General features: G+C 42.8%; 1 protein-coding gene across 7 annotated transcripts in view; it reads left to right on the top strand.

Moving 5' to 3' along the window:
- The window catches only part of CORO1C (coronin 1C), an 83,727-nt gene that overhangs the window by 20,270 nt on the left and 40,230 nt on the right, over positions 1-23,227 (top strand). For 4 of the 7 annotated variants that reach the window (XM_032603430.1, XM_032603429.1, XM_032603426.1 and 1 more), the window contains exon 2: positions 10,450-10,649. In XM_032603430.1, coding sequence (XP_032459321.1) covers positions 10,455-10,649 — 195 coding nt within the window. In that variant the 5' untranslated portion in view covers positions 10,450-10,454. Of the gene's footprint in view, positions 1-632; positions 754-7,247; positions 7,488-10,449; positions 10,650-23,227 lie in introns of all 7 variants that reach the window. The other 3 variants (XM_032603424.1, XM_032603425.1, XM_032603427.1) reach the window with 2 other exon arrangements.

The raw sequence follows: 23,227 nt of genomic DNA, 5'->3' as shown, positions 1-23,227 counted from the left end.
CTACGTAGGCTTACATATTACCTTTCTAACTTCTTACAAAGAATTTTTAACTGTTGGCATTGCCATTTAAATAGCTGATTTCGGGACATTTGTTTCCTCCTCTGCTGTCCTGCTTGCCACTTTCTATTAAATAACGTGTCTGATCTCTCCCACATTAAAAAGGGCCAGAAAAGCATCAACTTAGAGGGAATGTGTTCTTTCCCTATTGGGACATTCTGGAGTCTCCTGTGGTTGCTGCTGGCTAGGGGACGTGCTCAGCCTTCTGAGTCCTTGAGTAATTGACGCTCTGGAATGGTCTCAGCTAATGTGCCGAGCAAGGATCTTGCTGCTAGTAGGGGTTTTCCTGTATGTGTTCCTAGCAGGATGTGTTTCCTTTCATACAAACCATAGAAGTGCATCTGCTGGAATCTTTAAACAGGAAAATGTCAAAATTGTCGTCATTTTTTACGAGATTGATGGAGGTAGACAGAATAGAGAAAAGGTAGTAACATTTATTCAGGTGTTTTGAGTATATTTTATTTGGTGCCATTACAGTATTGTAAACAGCCTGTCTTGTCTACATTTTTCCCTCCCAACACCCAACACATTTCTTGTATGGCCTGTGAAATCAATTTTCTCTGTAACTTGACTAGGCAGTACCATAAGAAGCATGCCTTCACACTCCCCTGGAGGTTGAGGATGATCAACTGACTGTAAGATGGAAATTTTCTTCTGAGAATGATTTTCATCAAACTTTACTCTGATGCTTATCAAGTAAGTCCTTAAACCATGGACCTTATTTTTACAGCTTGTTCTTGGTTAAGATGTTTACCCAACATGTAAAGAAAATTTTAATCATTTTTGTTTCCTTAGATGAGCTGCTAAGTATTGTGGATCTTGGTAGTCAGCTTTTAGATTTTCTTCATTTGGAGCTGAAAACAAGAATATATTATCTACTCATTAGAAATTTATGTGGGAATGTAAAATTGGTGCAGCCACTATGGAAAATGGTATGGAGGTTCCTCAAAAAATTAAAAATAGAGCTACCATATGATCCAGCAATTCCACTTCTGCGTATTTATCCAAAGGAAACTAAATCACTGTCTTGAAAAGATATCTGCACCCCTGTGTTCACTGCAGTATTATTTACAATAGCCAAGATAGTGGAAACAACCTAAGTGTCCATTAACAGATAAATGGATGGGAAAATGTGGTATGATGGAATATTATTCAGCCATTAAAAAGAAGGAAATCCCACCATTTGTGACAACATGGGTGGATATTGAGGGCATTATCCTAAGTGAAGTAAGTCAGATAGAGAAAGACAAATAACATTTCAATATATCAGGGGTCCACAGCCTGTTAGGAATCAGGTCACACAGCAGGAGGTGAGTGGTGGGCGAGCGAGTGAAGCTTCATCTGCTGCTCCCCATGGCTCGCATTACCGCCTGAGCCATCCCCGCCACGCCATCTCGCCTCGGTCCATGGAAAAATTGTCTTCCATGAAACCGGTTCCTGGCGCCAAAAAAGGTTGGGGACTGCTGCTGTATATCACTTAACATGTTGAATCTTAAAAATGAAAACAAAAACAAAACAAAACCCAAACTCATGGAGACAGCACATTTTGGTGGTTGCCAGAGGTGGTGGATTAGGGGGGTGGATGAAATGGGTGAAGGGGTCTAAAGGTACAAACTTCCAGTTATAAGATGTAATGTACAGCATGGTGACTATAAAAAAGATAGATAAATTAAAAAGAGGTTTACTACGATGGCTGCTGGGCAGTCAAGACTTAACTCTTGCTTGGCCTTCAGTATCATCTAGAAAGTTGGGCAGAGGAGACATGTGTCTTTGTTTCTAAAACTGAGGTTTCAGCCACATCTTAGAGAGAGCATTTCAGAGTTGGGCCTGTGCTCTCAACCTGCTCTCACATTGTCTTTCAAAGATGCCTCAGTTTTTATTATAATGAAAACCATTCTAGAATAGTCCCAGTCTTATTGGAAATTTGGGCAGGCCTATTATAAGGCCTTGGGGAAGGTTTGTAATTCCCAACATTTTGTGGAAATTAAAAACCACGTTGCATTTTTTCTAAAATCAGTTTATTTTGAAATTTGTAAACATTTCTTTCATTTGCTTAATGAATGACTTATTGCTACATTGTCTCTCTCCTTATTACTATGAGGATCCTTTATTACTGTGATAATTGCTAAGAAAAGGCCCTATGCAGTTTGAAGAATTTGTACTTGAAAGACCTAATGAGCAGGCAACCTCTCCAAGGTTGAACTCTGACAAGACATTTAAAATTGAGGACTTCCCTGGTGGTCCAGTGGTTAAGACTCCGGGTTTCCACTGTAGGGGGCGTGGATTCTATCCCTGGTGGGGGAAGTTATGCATGCCTTGGGGTGTGCCACCCCCCACCCCCACAAAATTGAATGTACTCTATCCTTGGACTTTGTGTCTATGTATTAGTTCAGGATTCTTTCACTTCTTTTAATATAACTGAAAATTAGATTTCTTTATAAAATGCTTTAGTTTGGGGGACACCCTAGTTGTATAATTTGGAACAAGATATTTAATAAAAGAATGCCTAAGTTTGATGATATGACATTTGGAAATTTATAGCCAAGCTTTTAAAAAATTGGTGAAACACTAATACCATTTGATAATGCAGGCCTCTTTCTCGAGAAGAGGGTTTTTTTTTTTTTTTTGTAGTAAACAGCATGCTGAGGTGGGAGAACATAAAATTTTGTAAAGGTTCCTTGATAACTGATACTAGTTCATTAACGTGAAAATCATATTTTTGGCTCATAATCAGTAGGAAATTGATTTGGGTTTTCTCCCTTTGGGTAGGGAAACCTATTAGCAGTCTCTTAAATAACAATTGTTGACATTTATGGGACAGTGCTTATTACTATGCTTCAGATTCTATGCTAGGTACTTTGCAGGTTTTTAAAGAACAGCTTTATTGAGGTATAATTCACATATCATACAACTCACCCTACTTGAAGTGTACATCAGTGCTTTTTAATATGTTCACAAATATGTGCAACTATCACCACAAATTACAGAATATTTCCATCACTTGGGAAAGATACCCTGTGCTCTTTAGCTGTAACCTGCTATTCTGCAGTACCGCTTCTTCCCCTCCAAGCAACTGCTAATTTACTTTCTGTGTCTCTAAGTTTGCCTATTCTGGGCTTTTGTGTGAATAGAAATCATAATATGTAGACTTTTGTAATTGGCTTCTTAGCGTAATATTTTCAAGGTTTATCCAAGTTGTAGCATGTATTAGTAAGTACTTTATTTTATTTTTAAAATATTTACTTATTTATTTAGGCTGCGCTGGGTCTTAGTTGCGTCATGCAGGTTCTTTAGTTGTGGCATGCAGAATCTTTAGTTGTGGCGTGCGAACTCTTAGTTGCAGCATGCATGTGGGATCTAGTTCCCTGACCAGGGATCGAACCCCGGGCCCCCTGCACTGGGAGCTCAGAGTCTTAGCCACTGGACCTCCAGGGAAGTCCCCGACTTTTTTTCTTTTTAATTGCCAAATAACATCCCATTGTGTGGATATATCACATTTTGTTTTTCCGTTCATCCAGTGGATATCCAACATATGGGTTGTTTTCACCCTTTGGCTGTTGTGAATACGCTGCTATGAAAATTCCTGTACAAGTATTTGTGTGAATACCTGTTTTCATTTCTTTTGGGTATATTCTTAGTTGTGGAATTTCAGGGTCACATCATAACTCTGTTTAATCGTTTCAGAACTACCAGACTGCTTTCCAAAACAGCTGCACCATTTTACATTCCCGCTACCAGTGTATGAGGGTTCTGATTTCTCTGCATCCTCATCCATACTTGTTATTCTCTGGCCTGATATTAGCCATCCTAGTGGGTGTGAAGTGGTATTTCATTGTGGTTTTGATTTACATTTCCCCAATGGCTAAAGATGTCCAGCACCTTTTCATGTGCTTATTGGATGTTTGTGTATCTTTTTTGGAAAGATATCTATTCAAGTACTTTGCTCATTTTTAAATTGGATTATTTGTCTTTTTATTATCGAGTTGTAGGAATTTTTTATATATTCTAGATACAAGTGCCTTATCAGATATATGATTTACAAAAATTTTCTCCCATTCTGTGGGTTGTCTTTTCACTTTCTTGTTGGTGACTTTGAAGCACAGAGGTTTTTAATTTTGATGAGGTCCATTTTGTACACTTTTTATTTTGTGGCTTGTGCTTTTGCTGTCATATCTAAGAATCCTTTGCCAGATCCGAGGTCATGAAGATTTATTCCTATGTTTTCTCCCAAGAGTTTTAAAGTTTTAAGCCCTTATAGTTATATCTTTGATCAATTTTGAGTTAATTATTTTATATGATGTGAGGTCAGGGTCCAGCTTCTTCTGTATGTGGCTATTCAATGGTCCCAGCACCATTTGTTGAAAAGACTTATTTTCCCCCTCATTGAATGGTTTTGGTACCCTTGTCGAAATCGCTTGACCAAAGATGTATGAATTTATTTCTGCGCTTTCAGTTCTATTCCGTTGGCCTATATGTCTGTCCTTGTTCTGATTTTGTCAGATTTCTGCGAGATGATCATGTGATTTTTGGTTTTTATCTGATTGATACATGTTACACTAATTGATTTTCAGATGTCACACCAACCTTGCATTGTGGGATAAGTCCCACTTGGTCATGGTGTATAATCCTTTTCATGTGTTGCTAGATTTGGTCTGCTAGTATTTTGTTGGGGATTTTTGTGTCTATATTTATAAAAGATATTAGTCTAGTTTTCTTGTGATGTCTTTGTCTGATTTTGGTATCAGAGTAATACTGGCCTCATAAAATTTGTTTGGAAATTTGTTCCTGTCTATTCTTTGTAAAAATTGGTGAAGAACTGGTATTAATTCTTTAAATATTTGATAGACTTCAGCAGTGAAGCCATCTGGACCTGGGTTGTCAGATGTTGTTTTAAATTCTTATGATGGGTATCATCCCCTTCATTTTATAGATGAGGAAACGGAGGCTCGTAAAGGTTAGTGGCAGAGCTGGGATTTGAATCTGGATTACCTTATGTTAAGTACTAGGATGATAACAATAGCTGACATTTATTGTGTATTTAGTTATGTGTTTTTAACCAGACAGGGTACTTTAACGAAATCATCTCCTGCTATAGTCCCATTAGCAAGTGCTCATTTAATGATCACTTTAACTTTATATGTAATGTACCCATTTCCAGATAGAGAATCTGACACTTAAGGAGATTATGACTTTGCCCTACTGAACCACGGCCAGGAAGTAAATGGTACAGCTGTGCTTCTCACTCACAAGGTTGCCTGACTCTGGAGCCTGCCCTCTTAATTGCCTTTCTCTATTGTGCGCAGCAAAAGCAGCTGTGCCACATGTGGGCAGCTGAGCCCAGATCAGATTCGACCTTGGATGTGAACGGCCTGGCCCAGACAGCACAGCACTCCGGGAGCCCCGGCTTTTCTCACTCACTCTGCTCTGTAGCTAACTGTCCTCCATGGTTGTAGCAAAAGAACCTATCATTCTGACTTCGTGTAGTTAGATGAAAATTTGTGTAACATACGTCACTCTGTGTAATACAGAAATGACTTTTAAAGGTGTGTCAGCCAGCCGGCAGATTTGTGTGATGTCTTTCAGTGAAGACATTCAAAGCACTTTCCATATTTATGTTAATATTCATATTGTTGGTGAGATTGGATGGTATCTTGGCCTATTTGAGTGAAGAGGAAAGATTGTCTCCATTTTTCAGGTTGAAGGGCTTCCTCAAATGTCCGTTCACATTGATTAGTGGGCCCCCCAAAACTGACCCAGTGCCTGTGTGGGTAGCGGGGCTGGGTGGGTGGTGGACCTCACAGAAGGTGGTGAGGGCTGACTTCCTGTGGGGCAGGGTGGGTGCTATCTCAGCCAGGCAGCCAGCCTTCTGGGAGCTTCCAGAACACAGGGCTGGAGGCTCCCCTGTACAGGACCAGGTCGTCTGTGTGGTACCTGCTGGTACCCGTGCTCACCTGTGCTGGTGGTGTTCTGTCCAGGGCCTGCCCTGTGGCTTCTGGGGCGGGTGAGGGGTGGCCCCTGACAGTGCAGCACTCAGGAGCAGAGCTGGGTGTCTAGCTGCTCCTAATTAGGCTTTTGGTCAGTTTTCCCTGCAACTCCTCTCCCACATCTGTTTCCCTTCTGAGTGCTCGGCGGTTTCACAGTGGGCCTGGTGTCCTTCTGTGAGCCGCTCCTCCTGAGACCTCAGCTGAGTGGAGAACACTCACTTCTGTCAGTTACACTTGCCTGACAGCTTTCCTCTTCCACGGTTTTGTGGTCACATTTGCTCTCTTGTAGGCTCCTTTCCAGTGTTCTTTCGCTTGTCCTTTGGTGTTTATACCAGCTTTTATTCCTTTCCTGTCATTTTGTTAGGATTTCAGGAAGGAGTGGAGGTAAAATGCCATTTGTGTTTCTTTTGTAAATTACCTCTTCATGTACTTTGTGTAATTTCCTACTGGGATTTTCATGTTTGGAATCTATAAAAACTTTATATATGAAGGATATCAACTCTTTGGCATATGGTGTAATTCTCCCTTCTTCTTTGTTAACTTTACTTTTGAAACACTTGCTGGAAGGTAATGGCAGGGATTCCGGCTTCTGCTCACTTGTGCAGATGGTCGGGTAGGGAAATGGATCCTGAGACCAGCTGGCTATACATTGGCTTTTGTGTGGATGTGCTTTTCTTTTGGTTTTCACCACCTCGTGGAAGCTGTCTTATCTCCTCCAGTTTGAGAAGTATTCATACTGTTTTACACATGGAGGACCCCGACCAAGTGGAAGCAAGTCATTTGCCGTCTCCTCCACCAGGTGCTCTCAGCCTCGGGTCCTGGTGGTCAGCTGGGAAGGTGTGGCAGCAGCTGGGCTGAGGAACACGCCCGCTCACCAGCCTGCCAAGGCTTTGTCACCTCAGCCCAGCCACACGCCCTAGGCTTGGAGAGAGGCCGCTTCTGCACATGCCTTGAAAGGGTAGAAGGAGACTGGCAAAACTAACTTCTCTCCTTTTGTGCTTAGCAGTGGGCCCAGAGCCACGAGGAAGGGAATTCAAGGGGCGGGATTAGCAGCAGCCCCACATGTGTCCCATTTGGCATGAGTGGACAGGTGTTAGTTAGCCCTCCTGTCCTTGGGGATCAGGGGCACTTGTTTTCAGCTGAGCTGTGAAGGTTTGACTGTGTTCCATCTCCACTTGTGTTTTCTCGTGGCTCCTTCCTCCCTAGCCTGCATGAACAGAATGTCCTGGCATTAGCAGACGGGAAAAGGACACTGTGGTGCAGCCCAGGAGACCTCAGGCAGGTGGGGCTGCTGATCCTAAAGCCTGAACGCTGTCAGTGCACATGTCAGTTGGACAACCCAGTGGAAGTTGGGGTCCGAAATGACCCATGAGGAAGCCTGGAAACACCAGCTTGGTGTCACTTCCTGTCCCCTAGGCCCTCTGGTTTACTTGGGAAGTGGCTGTGGTGAGTGATCAGCTCTGACATCCTGGTTTCCGTTACGCTCCCTGAGTTTTTCTGTTCCTCTGTCTCACTGCCGCTGCCGGGATCACTCCAGGCCTTTCTCAGGCCCGGTTCACCATCACAGCCTCTTAGCCCATCCCCTTGCTTTTCGCTTCTTGCTGTCTTAAGAGGTCCAGTGTGCTAGCGTCAGACCTCTTGTCATCCTCATCTCTACTTTCCATTAAAATTTTTGCTACTCTTTTCCAAGACCTGGCTTTTGCTCCACGGTAGCAGTCAGACTTCTGGTAGCAGTCAGCACCAGGAGTTTGGTTCCGAGTTGCTCTGATTGTCCTGCCTGTGTTGGAAGCCTCTTGAAGGCAAGGGTGGTTTGCTTGTGCTGAATTCTCCACTGCATGTAGTTGGTCTTGTGGAAACACTTGTGAGCAGTCTCTGCTCTCAGACCAGAGTGCTGATGTCTGGAGAAAAAGCTGAAAAATTGCCTTGGCAGACTGAGGAAAAAGCCACAATATCATAATTTGGGGGAGGAAGGATTCCTCAGTTTCAGATCTATCAGATAACTTCACTTTGGAGTTTCCTTATCTGTAAAAGGGGAGGGTGGGTTAGAGTGGATTGTCTTTCCATTCCCACCCAACTCTGAAAGGCTAATTTCCCTTCATTCTTTTTTTTTTTTTACATCTTTATTGGAGTATAATTGCTTTACAATGGTGTGTTAGTTTCTGCTTTATAACAAAGTGAATCAGTTATACATATACATATGTTCCCATATCTCTTCCCTCTTGAGTCTTCCTCCCTCCCACCCTCCCTATCCCACCCCTCTAGGTGGTCACAAAGCACGGAGCTGATCTCCCTGGGCTATGCGGCTGCTTCCCACTAGCTATCTATTTTACGTTTGGTAGTGTATATATGTCCACGCCACTCCCTTACTTTGTCCCAGCTTACCCTTCCTCCTGCCCATATCCTCAAGTCCATTCTCTAGTAGGTCTGCATCTTTATTCCCATCTTGCCCCTAGGTTCTTCTGACCTTTTTTTTTCTTCTTTTTTCAGATTCCATATGTATGTGTTAGCATACGGTATTTGTTTTTCTTTTTCTGACTTACTTCACTCTGTATGACAGACTCTAGGTCTATCCACCTCATTACAAATAGCTCAATTTCGTTTCTTTTTATGGCTGAGTAATATTCCATTGTATATATATGCCACATCTTCTTTATCCATTCATCCGATGATGGGCACTTAGGTTGTCTCCATCTCCGGGCTATCGTAAATAGAGCTGCAATGAACATTTTGGTACATGACTCCTTTTGAATTATGTTTTTCTCAGGGTATATGCCCAGTAGTGGGATTGCTGGGTCATATGGTAGTTCTATTTGTAGTTTTTTAAGGAACCTCCATACTGTTCTCCATAGTGGCTATACCAATTCACATTCCCACCAGCAGTGCAAGAGTGTTCCCTTTTCTCCACACCCTCTCCAGCATTTATTGTTTGTAGATTTTTTGATGATGGCCATTGTGACTGGTGTGAGATGATATCTCATTGTAGTTTTGATTTGCATTTCTCTAATGATTAATGATGTTGAGCATTCTTTCATGTGTTTGTTGGCAGTCTGTATATCTTCTTTGGAAAAATGTCTATTTAGGTCTTCTGCCCATTTTTGGACTGGGTTGTTTGTTTTTTTGTTATTGAGCTGCATGAGCTGCTTATAAATTTTGGAGATTAATCCTTTGTCAGTTGCTTCATTTGCAAATATTTTCTCCCATTCTGAGTGTTGTCTTTTGGTCTTGGTTATGGTTTCCTTTGCTGTGCAAAAGCTTTGAAGTTTCATTAGGTCCCATTTGTTTATTTTTGTTTTTATTTCCATTTCTCTAGGAGGTGGGTCAAAAAGGATCTTGCTGTGATTTATGTCATAGAGTGTTCTGCCTATGTTTTCCTCTAAGAGTTTGATAGTTTCTGGCCTTACATTTAGGTCTTTAATCCATTTTGAGCTTATTTTTGTGTATGGTGTTAGGGAGTGATCTAATCTTATACTTTTACATGTACCTGTCCAGTTTTCCCAGCACTACTTATTGAAGAGGCTGTCCTTTCTCCACTGTACATTCCTGCCTCCTTTATCAAAGATAAGGTGACCATATGTGCCTGGGTTTATCTCTGGGCTTTCTATCCTGTTCCATTGATCTATCTTTCTGTTTTTGTGCCAGTACCATACTGTCTTGATTACTGTAGCTTTGTAGTATAGTCTGAAGTCAGGGAGCCTGATTCCTCCAGCTCCATTTTTCGTTTTCAAGATTGCTTTGGCTATTCGGGGTCTTTTGTGTTTCCATACAAATTGTGAAATTTTTTGTTCTAGTTCTGTGAAAAATGCCAGTGGTAGTTTGATAGGGATTGCATTGAATCTGTAGATTGCTTTGGGTAGTACAGTCATTTTCACAATGTTGATTCTTCCAATCCAAGAACATGGTATATCTCTCCATCTATTTGTATCATCTTTAATTTCTTTCATCAGTGTCTTATAATTTTCTGCATACAGGTCTTTTGTCTCCTTAAGTAGGTTTATTCCTAGATATTGTATTCTTTTTGTTGCAGTGGTAAATGGGAGTGTTTTCTTGATTTCACTTTCAGATTTTTCATCATTAGTGTATAGGAATGCCAGAGATTTCTGTGCATTAATTTTGTATCCTGCTACTTTCCTTCATTCTTTACCTTGATCTTTCTCTTGAAATTAAAACTGTTGAGCTGTTTCTGGATCTTGAGTTAGGAATTTTTCATTTCTTTGTCATGCTTGCCCTGACACATTTTGCAGTTTACTCTGGCTACGTGCTGCTAAAGGAAATTTAGATTTGCCATTTGGCTACATTTTAGGAGAGCAGACAAAATGCCATACCATTCTGTTATTTTTCAGCTTTTCATTTGTAAAGTAAAGCTTTCACTCAGGGGCATGATTTTAATATACTTTTTGTTCTCCCACAGACACGATGAGGCGAGTGGTACGACAGAGCAAGTTTCGCCATGTATTTGGACAAGCGGTGAAAAATGACCAGTGTTACGATGATATCCGGGTTTCTCGAGTGACCTGGGATAGTTCCTTTTGTGCTGTCAATCCCAGATTCGTTGCCATAATCATAGAAGCGAGTGGGGGAGGAGCGTTCCTTGTACTCCCTTTGCACAAGGTAAGTCATCTGACTTTCCATCCTGTGAGACACCCTCCGGTAATCTCTGTTTAGTCTGTAATAGATTGATTTTGGAGATTGATAGTCACTAAGCATTGTGTGATTTCTAGGAACATTAGACTTGGATGTAATTGAGCTTAAGTTCCGCACGCTTTACTAACCACATCAGTTTTTCTCTGACAGAGAATCGTTAAACAGAATGGCAAATTCTGTTCTGGGTGTGCCCTCTACGGATGAAAAAGATTCTTATAATGATGCTGTGAGCATGGACAGGCACAGGAATTTTATGATTTGATTCATAATCATCCACTTTTCATAAAAGTTTTTCCCCAAAGTGCAATTTTAGAAACAGTTATGTTTTTAAATGGGCAGAAATTGATAAGATTATAAGGGAATCTTTTTTGTGTGTGAGGTCATGAGGACTGAGACTTTTTGGTTTTGCTTTGTTTTTGGTTTTGAATGGTAAATGGGATGAGGGCTCAAGAAAATGTCCATGAACAATGCAGATTTCAAGTCTGGACAGTAGTAGGTTTCAGCATAGGATCTAAACAGCGTTAACAAGCGGTGGAAATAAAGGCTCTGTGTTGAAAGTGGTTCTGTGTGAGTTTGAACCCGCTGGGCTTCCTAGTTCTCCCTTCTCCTGACTTTATCCTTCCAGAGAGCCCTCTCCAGTATAGGGGAGAAGATTGGAGATTTGTAATTTTCTGCCTGTTCTTGAAAATTGTAGATGAAAGTCTGTACTAGCTTTAACAGGAAATCCCAGAATTGCAAATAATGGGGGGTGGGAAACACCGTGAAGAGAGAGCTTGGAAAGAGTCATTTTCTGATTAGCTTTTAGGAGGAAAATAAGTTTGGTGAGTCCTGAGCCCTAATGATAAGGATGCAGATGTTGGGTCATGTTACAGCTGTTTCCACTCTGCTGGGAACAGTGGGTCTCCCTGAGTCTGAGCCATGCCTAGTAGAGGCATGTCTCATCATAATGGACCATGTGATTCTGAAAGTGGTTACAGTAACATGAATTTCTGTCAAAGTATTGTATTTTGGTGTTTTTTCCTTAGGAAAACTCTTGCTGGGAAAGCTTCCAATTCTCTTGTACTTTTCATTCTCTCAGATGCTCATGACTAACTTCTTTTATTTTAACATCTGATTTGTATCTCAGTGGCTGGATTGATGTGATATTACACAATAGAACCATCTCACTACAGAGGAGATGGATGCCTTTGGGGAACAAATCTGACATATGTTTCCAAACGTACTTTCTTATTGGCAAAGTTGTTAATCATGTTTTAAAGGAGAATCTTTTCATTAAATTGAAATTAAATTTTCTACTCAGATACTTTTGCTTTTGTGGAGGAGATTGTTGTTTCAGTGATGAACAATACATTACACTATTGTAGCTGTACTTACCTGATTTGGGAGTGGGGGTTGGAGTTTAATGCCAGTCGCATTTGATCTCCACGACTTTCTAGTCGATTTGTTCACCAAGAGCAAGGAGCATTTGGAAACTTGACTTTTCAGTTGTGGGTCTTATGGCAGCCAGCTGAGAAGACACCTCAGCTTGTCAACCAAGGTCAGGCACTGAAGTACCGTGATCTCTTTTGAGTTCAAGAGGGATAAATTTACGACTTTTTGCTTCAAAGAAGGAGAATAAGCCAATTAAGAAGCCCCAAATAAACTTTTGAATGGCTAATCTTCCTCCAAGTTCAGACAGTTCTCTTCAAGTCCCACATTCACAAAAGGCTCTGTGAGCCCACCTTTGCTTTCACAAACTGTGGGAAACTTAGAGTTACATTTATACTGTTTAAGGGAGCCCTGTGTGCAGGTCCTAAGCTAACTGGATCTTATGCTTTGATTTTCAGTTGCATTAAGTGACCAATACCTAATAAATAGGTTTTATTATTTTGTTCTTCAACCAGCTGTATAGGAATTGGGACAGAATAAGTTGCTTCAGAAATTAGCATGTTTGAACGAAACATTGGTTTTTGGAGGAGCCTCAAGGGTCTGTCTTTTTCCCAGGCTTATAATACATTCTGTGTGGCTCTACTCCTTAAATATTAATTTGTGTTGGAAGAGGTGACATTGGCATAAACTAAGCCCAGTGACACCCATTGGAAATAAGGTCAGTACTTGGGGTTATTGACTTTTATAATCTACGGGTTCACACGTACTCTGGGATTTTTGTGTATTAAAGTGTGTGTATTGAGCCCTTAGGGTCAGTGTGGCATCGAGGAAGGAACATGGGTCTGGAGCCAGGGGTTCAATCCTGTCTTGGTCACCGACTTGTGGTGAGACATGGATATGTCACTCTGTCCTTATGCTCTCCCATATCTCAATCTGTAACGTGAGGGGCTCTATATAAAAGTGATTTTCTAAATGGTTCTGAAGAACTTATGGGCAGGATAAAGATACAGACGTAGAGAATGGACTTGAGGACACGGGGAGGGGGAAGGGTAAGCTGGGACAAAGTGAGAGAGTGGCATGAACTTATATATACTACCAGATGTAAAATAGATAGCTAGTGGGAAGCAGCCGCATATCACAGGGAGATCAGCTCAGTGCTTTGTGTCCACCTAGAGGGGTGGGAGGGAGATGCAAGAGGGAGGGGATATGGGGATATATGTATATGTATAGCTGATTCACTTTGTTATAAAGCAGAAACTAACACACCATTGTAAAGCAATTATACTCCAATAAAGATGTAAAAAAAAAAAAAGTGGTTTGCTACCCAAAATTCAGCAAAGGAAACACTGTTGTTCCTTTTTTTTCCCTCCTTAGTGCCAACACGTAACTTTGGGAAGTAGATGCCTTTTTACTCGTGGCTGCTTTTCCTCCAAGGGCAAGGCTGAGCCCAGCAAAGAAAAGTGGTCTGTGGCTCCTGTAGACAGTTCTGTGTCTTGGGAGCTCTTAGAAGGATCCGCTGTGATGGCAGGGCCTAGCCCGGAGCCCCGAAGTGTCAGGTGACACCCACCTTTCTTTTCTTCCTAAGACCCTGTCCCTTGACTGCTTACTACCTAGGCTTTTAGAAAATAGAACTGTGTTCCACATTGTCAGAAAACTTGCATTTCTGCCTGCATTAAAGGGCTGATTGCCCTCTGGATATCTATTTCCTTATAATTTTAGTATAATAATGAATATTTGAATACGGATTGTAAATTTTACATTTTTACAGATATTTCGTTGTTCATATAGTACGAGGTCTTCACTGTTCTTTGACTATGCACATGTAGTTTGATTGTCTATAGACTGAGTGTCTGCTGGGTGCCATCTTTGCTCTCCAGGAGCACTGCATCTACTTTTCATTGTGGTCAGTTTCCTGACCACCCCCCGGCCCCCAGGAGATTGCTGGTACTGCGGTGTTTGTCTCACCTTTAGAAGTGCAACCTTGAAGGACAAAAACATTGGGGACCTGAGTACATGGTGAACCCATTGATCCTAGTACAGGACTCTGCCCTGGAAAAGAGATCCTACAACTTCAGTGTCTTGGCAACTTTGAAATAGTTTTACAATGAGGTGCTGCTTTTGTTTAAAGGCAAAGAAAAACCAAATTCCCACATATAATAAGAAGTGATGCTTGAAATGAAGATTGTGGGAAATGATGCTCTGGGTGTGTATTTGGCTCCTGTACGTGTTGATGGCAGTCTAGGATTTCTCTAAACATGAACTTAAGGAGGTGGGTATGGTTTTTAATCACTATCTCAAGAGACTTCTGGCAGTGTGTGTGTGTGTGTGTGTGTGTGTGTGTGTGTGTGTGTGTGTGTGTGTCTGTCTGTGTCCCCCCACTGCTTTTTTTTTTTCCTGGTTATAGTCAGCCAGGTTGGTTTTAGTGATGCTTTGGGGGCTTTCTGTCCATGTTAATATTGAATATGTGTGTACTGATCTTAAGATGTATTGTGACTCTTTCTGAAAGGCTCCCATTTTAAAACATGGCCTTCCATGAATTATTCTTCAAAGTTAGTTAGCGTCAGCAGTAAATAGGACTTATTGCAACCTCATGAGGCTTATGATTAGATTCCAGGAGAATCATGGTCTCTGTCTTCCAGGACTTAAAATTAAAAATGGAAAGAGTGGTAGAGACAAATACATTGACACATACACAGCAAGAGGTAAGCTTAGGAATGCATATATGTTTATTTAAGTGTATGGTTTATGAGGTTTTTGTTCGAAAGGTTTTATTAGAGAAAGCAGGATTTTAAGAGATCACTGCTGGGGGAATACGGAAAGTGCTCAGCCCTGAGATGGGGCGATTTAGATTAGCACACATGATTCAGGGTTTCTTTTGTCATGCTTCCCTCAAGCTGTGGCATGCTGTTCAGTCATGACTTCTCAAGGTGTGGCTTAGTACATTTTCTTATTCTTTGGTCTTTCATAGGATGAATAATATCAGTCTTGTTGAACAGAAGTTGGCTTTGTGGTTTTGGCCGTTGCGTTCTCCCCACAACTACACAAGCTGCCTTGTCAGGAGCACACAGGTTCCAGCTCCCTGTACGCTACCACGTGGGCACGAAGGGCACGAACGAGCCTCTCCTTGTGCAGGAGCCACGCTCGTGATGTGAGACCAAGGCATTCCCATCCCTGTTGTGAGCCACGGTGGCTCCTACAAACGCAGTGTTAGATGTGTGTGGGCACAGGCGTGCACATACACACTAAAACTTCAGATCACAGTGAACCTGGAGCAAGGGTTGAGGGAGTTGGTTAGAATTCTATGCTCTTGATGTCTTGACATCCGCTTGGACGGAGGATGCAAATTGGAGGGCTCCTGTCTTCCCTAATTGCTTTCTCCCTTCCTCCCTTGACTGTTCTTACTTTGGAGGATTGGAGTGATGGCTAATTTCATCTTCCCAGTAATTGCCTAGGAGAGCAGCTCTGCTCTGGGCCATGATGGGATGGGTGTGGCCAAGTCTCTGTCAGCCTTTTGGGTCACTGTCTCCTCTCTCTTCTTGCTCCTCTGGTGTAGCTGTGAGGTGCCTTCTTATACACGGTTATGTTTCTCCCATATATTTTAAGAACTGTGTGTGGGAATATTTGGGATCTTGCTTTATGTCTGTGAACTATCTTTTCAACTCATTTTGTAGTCTTTCTCAACTAGAGTTTTGTGAAAGAATTCAGCCCCTACAGAAAATCATTTCAGTGAATATTTTCTGAGTTTTCTCAAGAAAGGGACATAGCTAAGCCTTATAGATGGATAAGAGAGAAATTAATCCATTACATAAAGTAGCTGCCTTAGGGCATTAGGACTTAATTCCTTCACAGAACCCAGGTTGACAAGGGCTGCTTTAGAGTATTTTTCTGTCATATTTATTGAAGAAGAAATTTATTGAGGAAGAAATCTTGATTCATTTCAGTCAGTATTCTAAGTGCTCCTTCTTAATGTTTAGTATCCAACTCAAATTTTATCTCCAATTTGCTGAGACAGTGGAAATCATCCTCTGGGATTCCTTAGCTGCTTGTCTCATGCCACTAGTACCACAGTGCATTATCACATTGTAATGTAATTATTTTCTTAGCCACATAACAGATAACGGGAGGGTGGTTGGAATTATATGCTCTTGATCTCTTGACCTTCGCTTGGATGGAGGATACAAAATGGATGGGTGTATGGTAGGGTTCTCCAGCATCTCACCTTACTGTCTTGTGGTAGCAGCCTCCAAGATGGGCTCCAATGGTTCTTGCCTCCTTGTGTCTTGCCGTTGTGTGGTTCCCTCCCACATTAAATAGGGCTGACCTGTGTAGCCACTAGGATATGGAGGAATTGATGGAGTGTGACTTCTGAGACTTGGTCGTAAAAGCATATTGGCTTCTTTATTTCTTTTGGAGCTTTCAGGCTGTAAGGACACTCAAGCAGCTCTGTGGAGAGGTCCATAGGACCGCCCGCCAATAGCCAGCACTGACTTACCAACCACGTGAGTGTGTCATCTTGAAGGTGGATCCTGCAAACCTAGCTGACACCTTGACTCAGGAGAACCCTCAGCCAGAACCACCCAGATAAGCTGCTTTTGAACTCCTGACCCACAGAAACTGTGTGAGATGAGAAATGCTTATTGTTTTAAGTAGCTAAATCTTAGGGTAACTCATTAAGCAGCAGTGATAATTAAAACATGTACAGTTGACCCTTGAAAAACCTGCCAAGGGGGTTAGGGGTGCAGACCCCTTGGCAGTTGAAAATCTGTGTATAAGTTTACAGTTGGCCCTCTGTATCCATGGTTCTGCATCTGCGGATTCAACCAACCGTGGATCTTGTAGTACATATTTTTTGGAAAAAATTTGCATATAAGTGGACCTGCATAGTTTAAACCTGTGTTGTTCAAGGGTCAGCTGTATTCTCAGGATGTGGCACTTGACTCAATAATGTTAGGTCACACAATGCACAAATAAATGAGTAATTCAAAGCGGCCTAAAAGGCCTTTGGATAATTTTAAACACTCTTCCCACCTCTCCTTTAAAAAAAAAATCTGTATAGATAGATACATACATATAGATATACAGCATTCTATAATAAATCTTAAATGAATAATTGAGGGATTCTGTAGTAGTAATATCAGAAATATTACCAAAGCTCTATGAAGAGCGAATTGTTGTTTAAGCTTAAGTGAAATCTAAAACAGTACTTTAAAAAAATTACATTAATTCATTCACATACTTATTTCTCAGACATTTGAGCACCTGCTCTGTGCCAGGACCTGTTTCGAATCTTGCTCTTAAAAAAGCTTTGCTAACAGTTGACCTCGATCTCTCCAATGGGGAGGTTTGTCTGTGTCTAAAGGGCTCTGACACAGCGATGGGAGATGAGTTCTAAATGAGGCTCAAGGAAGATGTCACAGAGAAGGTTCTGTTGGAAGTTGGGTTTCTCCTGAGTGTAGGAGCCAGGGATGAAACAGAAGAGGAGCCCAACCAACTCACTAAACTGATGTGTTAGAAGAGGGGCTCTGTTCCCAGGAGGGCGAAGAATGAGGGGGGCCACATTCCTTCTTTCTGCGTTGGGATGGCCTTTTCTCGTATTGGAGAAATGGAATGCTTGATTGGAGGGGGATTGGGAGGAGCTGTAGGACAGCTTTTTGGTAGAAAAATTACACACTTCTTGGCTCTTTTTTTCCTTCACTTCCAGTGTAAATAGTACAAAACTAGTGTTTTCCTTCACCGTTATATGGAGAAGAACCAGGATAAGCACTGCTCTGCATTTTAGGATTTTTGTTAAAACTGGATCTACGTGGCATCTTTCCACTGTTTCAGCTTCTGGAAAAGGCAGTGACTTCATGTTATATTCATAAAAATAAGGCTCCAGAGTGACATCAGAATGTGCTTGGAGGGTCCCCTTCATATATGATGTCTTAGTTTTTGCACACGGTGGGGTTGCTGTCATACCTCTGTTCTACAGTTGCAGAAATTGAAACTCAGGCTGAGTGACTGCCTGGAGCTGTGGGGTCTTCCGTGGATTAGAACCTAGGTCTCTGAATCTTTATTTGGTTTGTACATGTATATATATATATATATTGTTTTGTTTTGTTTTGTTTTTTTGCGGTACGCGGACCTCTCACTGTTGTGGCCTCTCCCGTTGCGGAGCACAGGCTCCGGACACGCAGGCTCAGCGGCCATGGCTCACGGGCCCAGCCGCTTCGCGGCACATGGGATCTTCCCAGACCGGGGCACGAACCCGTGTCCCCTGCACCAGCAGGCGGACTCTCAACCACTGCGCCACCAGGGAAGCCCTGTACATGTATATTTTTGATTAACATTTTTTTCCCACTGAGTGTGAAAGATTTTTTAATAGAAACCGTGGTCTAATTGACACTTAATCCTTTGCATTCTTTCTCTGGGATTAGAAGACTTAATAACAAAAACACTAGCCTGTCAGGGCTCTGATTCTGGCAGCTCGGAGAATTGTCTCAAGGTTTGGAAAGTGCTTGGTCTCTACCATGCCTTTCGAGTAGACAGTGGCAGTGATGGAGTCGCAGCAGCTCACATCATTGAGGGCTTCCTTTAAGTGCCAGGCGCCGTGCTGATAAGTGCCTTCTTTCATGGACTAGTTCAAAAGAAATGGCAGTCTCCCGATGGTGCTTTTCTCTGTGACCCCCAGTTACTGCCAGCACCTGCTGGATTTGCATTGGCTGCGCCTCCCCCTTACTGTACGCTGCTGACAGGCAATTTCCATTCTCACAAATAGCGGTGCCCCATTTTGGACAAGGGTGGCAATGCTAGTAGCCCTTTGTACAGATGTGGACATCTGGCACAGGGTAGCTTTGGTGTGATGGGCAGGGGCTTTTATTCAGTGCCAGTGTCCTGATGTGTCCTGGGATGCCCATTCACCGCCTCCTGAAATAGATGCTGTCTGTCTGCTACCCTGAGCACCTTAACTGTCAATTGTTTGGGCTGTGAAAGGCTGGGAGGCAGGGCAGGGCCAGCAGTGGAGGATGCGGGGTGGGGGGCACCAGGTGCAGAACAATGACTTCCAAATTACTTCCGAGCTGCCAGCCCCACGAGCATTGCACGGCCTCATTACCACATGAAGTGCCACAGAAGGACCTTTTCATCTGCTCCCAGTGACTGTTTTCCACAGTCTTGTTGGGTGGGGGGGGGGGGAATGGGAGGGGGACACCCTACTCACCCCCAGTTAACAATGGAGCACAAAGTCCTGGCAGAAGGAATCTTACCATGTACCCTGGGGCTATTTTTGATTACAGTGAGTGGCTGTGACTCAGAGTGTGCCCTGGCAGATGACGGCTCCCCCCTCCCCTCCCCTGCCTTCCTCCTACCCCCTCCCCTGGAGATGAGCAGGCAGCCTGTCCTTTGTGCGTTTCCTTGGCCGGCCTCTCACGCTGCTGCAGTTCACTGATATGTCCACGGCAGCCGGCCTGCAGGCCTGACAGGGCTCTGACAGTGGTTTTTACCATATATGGCCATCAGAGCGCTGGGGCTGTCAGCCGGCCAGGATCATTTCCTTCCTTTGCTTTGATTGGCTGCCTGGCTCCGAGAATGGTGGGATCTGGGAGTGTGTGGTGAGGGGAAGCCACTGAGTCAAGTGCAAAGAACATTTAACTCTTTCCTGGTTTTCTGGAGCGTGAGTCTGGGCTGAGCACTTGGGCAAGTGCTGCTGCCAGAAGCCGCCTTGTATAAACGTGATGATGACCCAAGTCAGGGAAGCAGTGAAGAGCAGGTTTCTGAATACTGATTACTCTACTAAAATAGACTCCAGGTGCAATGGACAGATTTCTGCTGTCCCCGTTTGTCCAGAAGCCTCTTTATAACCATATGTAGTGAACGTTCTGCTCTCACCAAGTTGAATTCCATGCTAGTTGGGGGTGGGACCTGAGCTGAGTCCAGGGAAGGCTGAGCCTGGAGGGCAAGTGATGAGCACAGCACGTGTTGGCTTTCTCAGAGGAACGGGGACTTGGGTTTCCTTTCTGGCGGAGCTTTAAGTCGGGAGTAAATGATACAGGCTACTGAATTGGGTCTCTGCTCCAGTCCTCCTGCTGTTTACAACCACTGCAAGATGTGAGCTGCCTCGGCCATGCAGCCCAAGGCATTTGCCTAAAGAAAAAGAGAAAAGAGAGCTGTGATATTTTTCTGTTTTTCATCCCCACTTCAAGAAGGGTGGGGTTTTGTTCTGAGGCTTGTGGGTAAACCAGTGCAGAGCTGGGATTGGAAAGGGGGTAGCTCTGGGGCTTTTCCTCATTCACCAAGGGTCCCATGGGAGGAATCTCCAGTGTCATTGGAGATGACACTCAGTACCAAGGGTTAGGCAACAAGTTACTCTCCTTTCTGCTTGGATATTAAATGCTTTGTTTTAATTTCCTATATTTGCACTTAGTTCGATAGTTCTTTTGCTTTCCAGTTTTTCCTTTCGAGCTGAATTGTATTTTGACTAGGTTCTACCTCATCTTGGGCTCCTAGTTTTTCTTTGTTCTAAGACCAGAGGGATCGTATGGAATTACTTGTCTGCATTGATGAGGATTTTGCTTTATAAATTTTCTGCTAAGTCAGGAAGTTAAGAAATAGAGCGTCTCCATTTGCTGTTGTGTATTTAGGTGTGGTTGAGTAAGGAAATGCCAACTCTTCCACCTTTTTGCTTTGTGATAATAAATTATCCATAGTTTCATAGTAACTGCCCTCAAGTTCTTAATGGACTTTTAAAATGGTCTGTTCACTATTCAACGCAGTTTTTAAAGAGGACCTGTGATGCCAAAATGGTTTGCTTGGCATTTTCACTCGTGCCGTAAAGACTGTCCCTTTTCACTCACAAGCAGGGGAGGGCTCTCAGTACCATGCTGCCTCTCCCTGGCAGCTGTGGCGGCTGGCTTACTTTCCAGGACCCGGTAACCCAATCTCTATGTGCTAGTCCAGAGCACCTCCTCTCACCCTCAGGGTTGGCGTTTCTGGTTCCCTTAAAGTAAACCTCCCCAGAATGTTTTATTCCTGGGCCACGAGCTGTCACTCTTGGTGACCAGCCTGTCAGCAGGCCCTGTATTGTGTGCATCGGTCTTCCTGGTAAGCTGCAGGGGTCCCTGTCTTGCTCTTCTGGCCAGTCTCTCCCCTGTGCCACGACCACTGTCACTGTAGCTCCTCCCTGTGAGGGAGCAGGGCCTGAAGAGATTGCAGTGGAACATGTATCCACATAAATAATACTGTTCCAAGAAAAAGGAAGTTGAAAAAAAAGGAAAACCCACTTCAATAGATATCCTTTTTTGACTCCTTTGAACTCTGCACAATATGAATGGAGGCCTTATGCCCAGGCTGCAAACTTTTCCTTTGCTTCCGAGCACATGTTTGACTTAACCATTCTCCTTGTGGAGGGTTCAAGAATTCTCAGGGTATTACTCCAAGGCCAGTAATGAGGTATTATCTCTGCCTTTGAAAAGATCTTTTAATGTATGGACAATATGATAAAGTTACTGAACTTTGGACACATCAAGTGATTTTGATCAGCATTTTTTCCTAAAATGAAAACCTGTATGAATATAAAGTAGGGAATGAACAGTTTGAAAATCTTTGTTCCTTGAGTCAGGGTGGGGGGTGGAGTGGGGCCTGTTTGGGCCTTACATCTGAGGGTGGTGTAACCAGTTTGGATAAATAATAAGCTCAGACTATAGTAATGGATTATAAAGTGGCTGGATTATAAGAAGAATGCAGATGAGAAGTTTGGAGGGAGGTCCTGGGAGGGAGCTTCCTGCTCTGGACTAGCTGAGGGAGATGGCCTAGGAAGCTGTCACAACCCACCGCCCCAGACCAGCTTGCGTTTCTAGGACTGAATCCAGAGTGTAAACTAGAAGGACATTGTATGTCGAATACCCTGAGTATCTGAAAGGGGAATATTTGATTTGAGTGATAAAAGTAATGGGTGTCACTTTTTGGCACCATAGGAGTTTTTTTTTTAACTTTGTGGAAATGTATGTTAGTTGTGAGAAAGAGTAAGCCTGCTGGGTAAAGTGTTATGTGGCTTTAACCAATGTTACTTTTGGAAGGAACCAGTAATTATTAGATTGAGCCTCGTTGGCACCAGTTTGGTAGTACCTTCAATCTAATATTGAGTGAGCTAATGTGTGGATCGAAAACAATTACCATGTGAGGGGTCTGTCTTACACTAAGAAGCAATCATTCTGAATGATTAATGCAAAGGTCATATGGGAAGCATCCCAATGTTGTATTTTGAGACTTTAGGAGGGTGAAAATGTCTGCACCTGTAAAATACGCCATTAGCTTCCTTGAAAATACATCCTAGGGTGGAACTCCTTTATAGAAACATCTATGAGAAAATTTCTGTACGTGTCTGTTTGTATATATTAGAATTCTTTTGATTGAACGGTAGTGTCTTCGGCGTGTGGGATGAGTGCATTTCCTAAATATGGATTCCTTTTTGAAAGGAGATATGACAAATAAGTAAGATAGGACCTCCCTGGTGGTGCAGTGGTTAAGAATTCGCCTGCCAACGCAGGGGAAACGGGTTCGAGCCCTGGTCTGGGAAGATCTCACATGCTGCAGAGCAACTAAGCCCATGTGCCACAACTACTGAGCCTGTGCTCTAGAACCCGCAGGCTATAACTACTGAGCCCATACGCTGCAACTACTGGAGCTGTGTGCCTAGAGCCTGTGCTCGGCAACAAGAGAAGCCACTGCAATGAGAAGCCTGCGCACTGCAACAAAGAGTAGCCCCCGCTCGCTGCAACTAGAGAAAGCCTGCGTGCAGGAGTGAAGACCCAACACAGCCAAAAATAAATAAATAAGTAAAATAAAATTACTAAAAAAAAAAAAAATAAGGCACACTATTTGATATAAATGGAAGCAGTTGTGGTTTCCTATTCAAACTAATGGGAAATATCTTTACAACTAGAAATATCGTTTCATAAGAGTTACATTGAAATTTGTATGCCTAAGGAGGAAATGTTTTTGCCAACTTATTTAAAATTATAAACATTCCTTCTTAGAGCAGTTTTACAAAGATACGTATTTACTGATGCTTCAATTTTGATTTTTCACCGCCCCCCCCCCCCCCCCCCCCCGAAAGAAGGAAAGCAAGCCTATAGGAGGAGAGTATTGCCTAACTCTGTGAGCTTAGTTGAAGCATCAGTCTCCAGGAGCTCTGCTGAGGC

This window comes from Phocoena sinus, chromosome 14 (assembly GCF_008692025.1).
Source record: "Phocoena sinus isolate mPhoSin1 chromosome 14, mPhoSin1.pri, whole genome shotgun sequence".
Taxonomy (NCBI): Eukaryota; Metazoa; Chordata; class Mammalia; order Artiodactyla; family Phocoenidae; genus Phocoena; species Phocoena sinus.
This window is presented reverse-complemented; position numbering and strand designations above follow the sequence as displayed.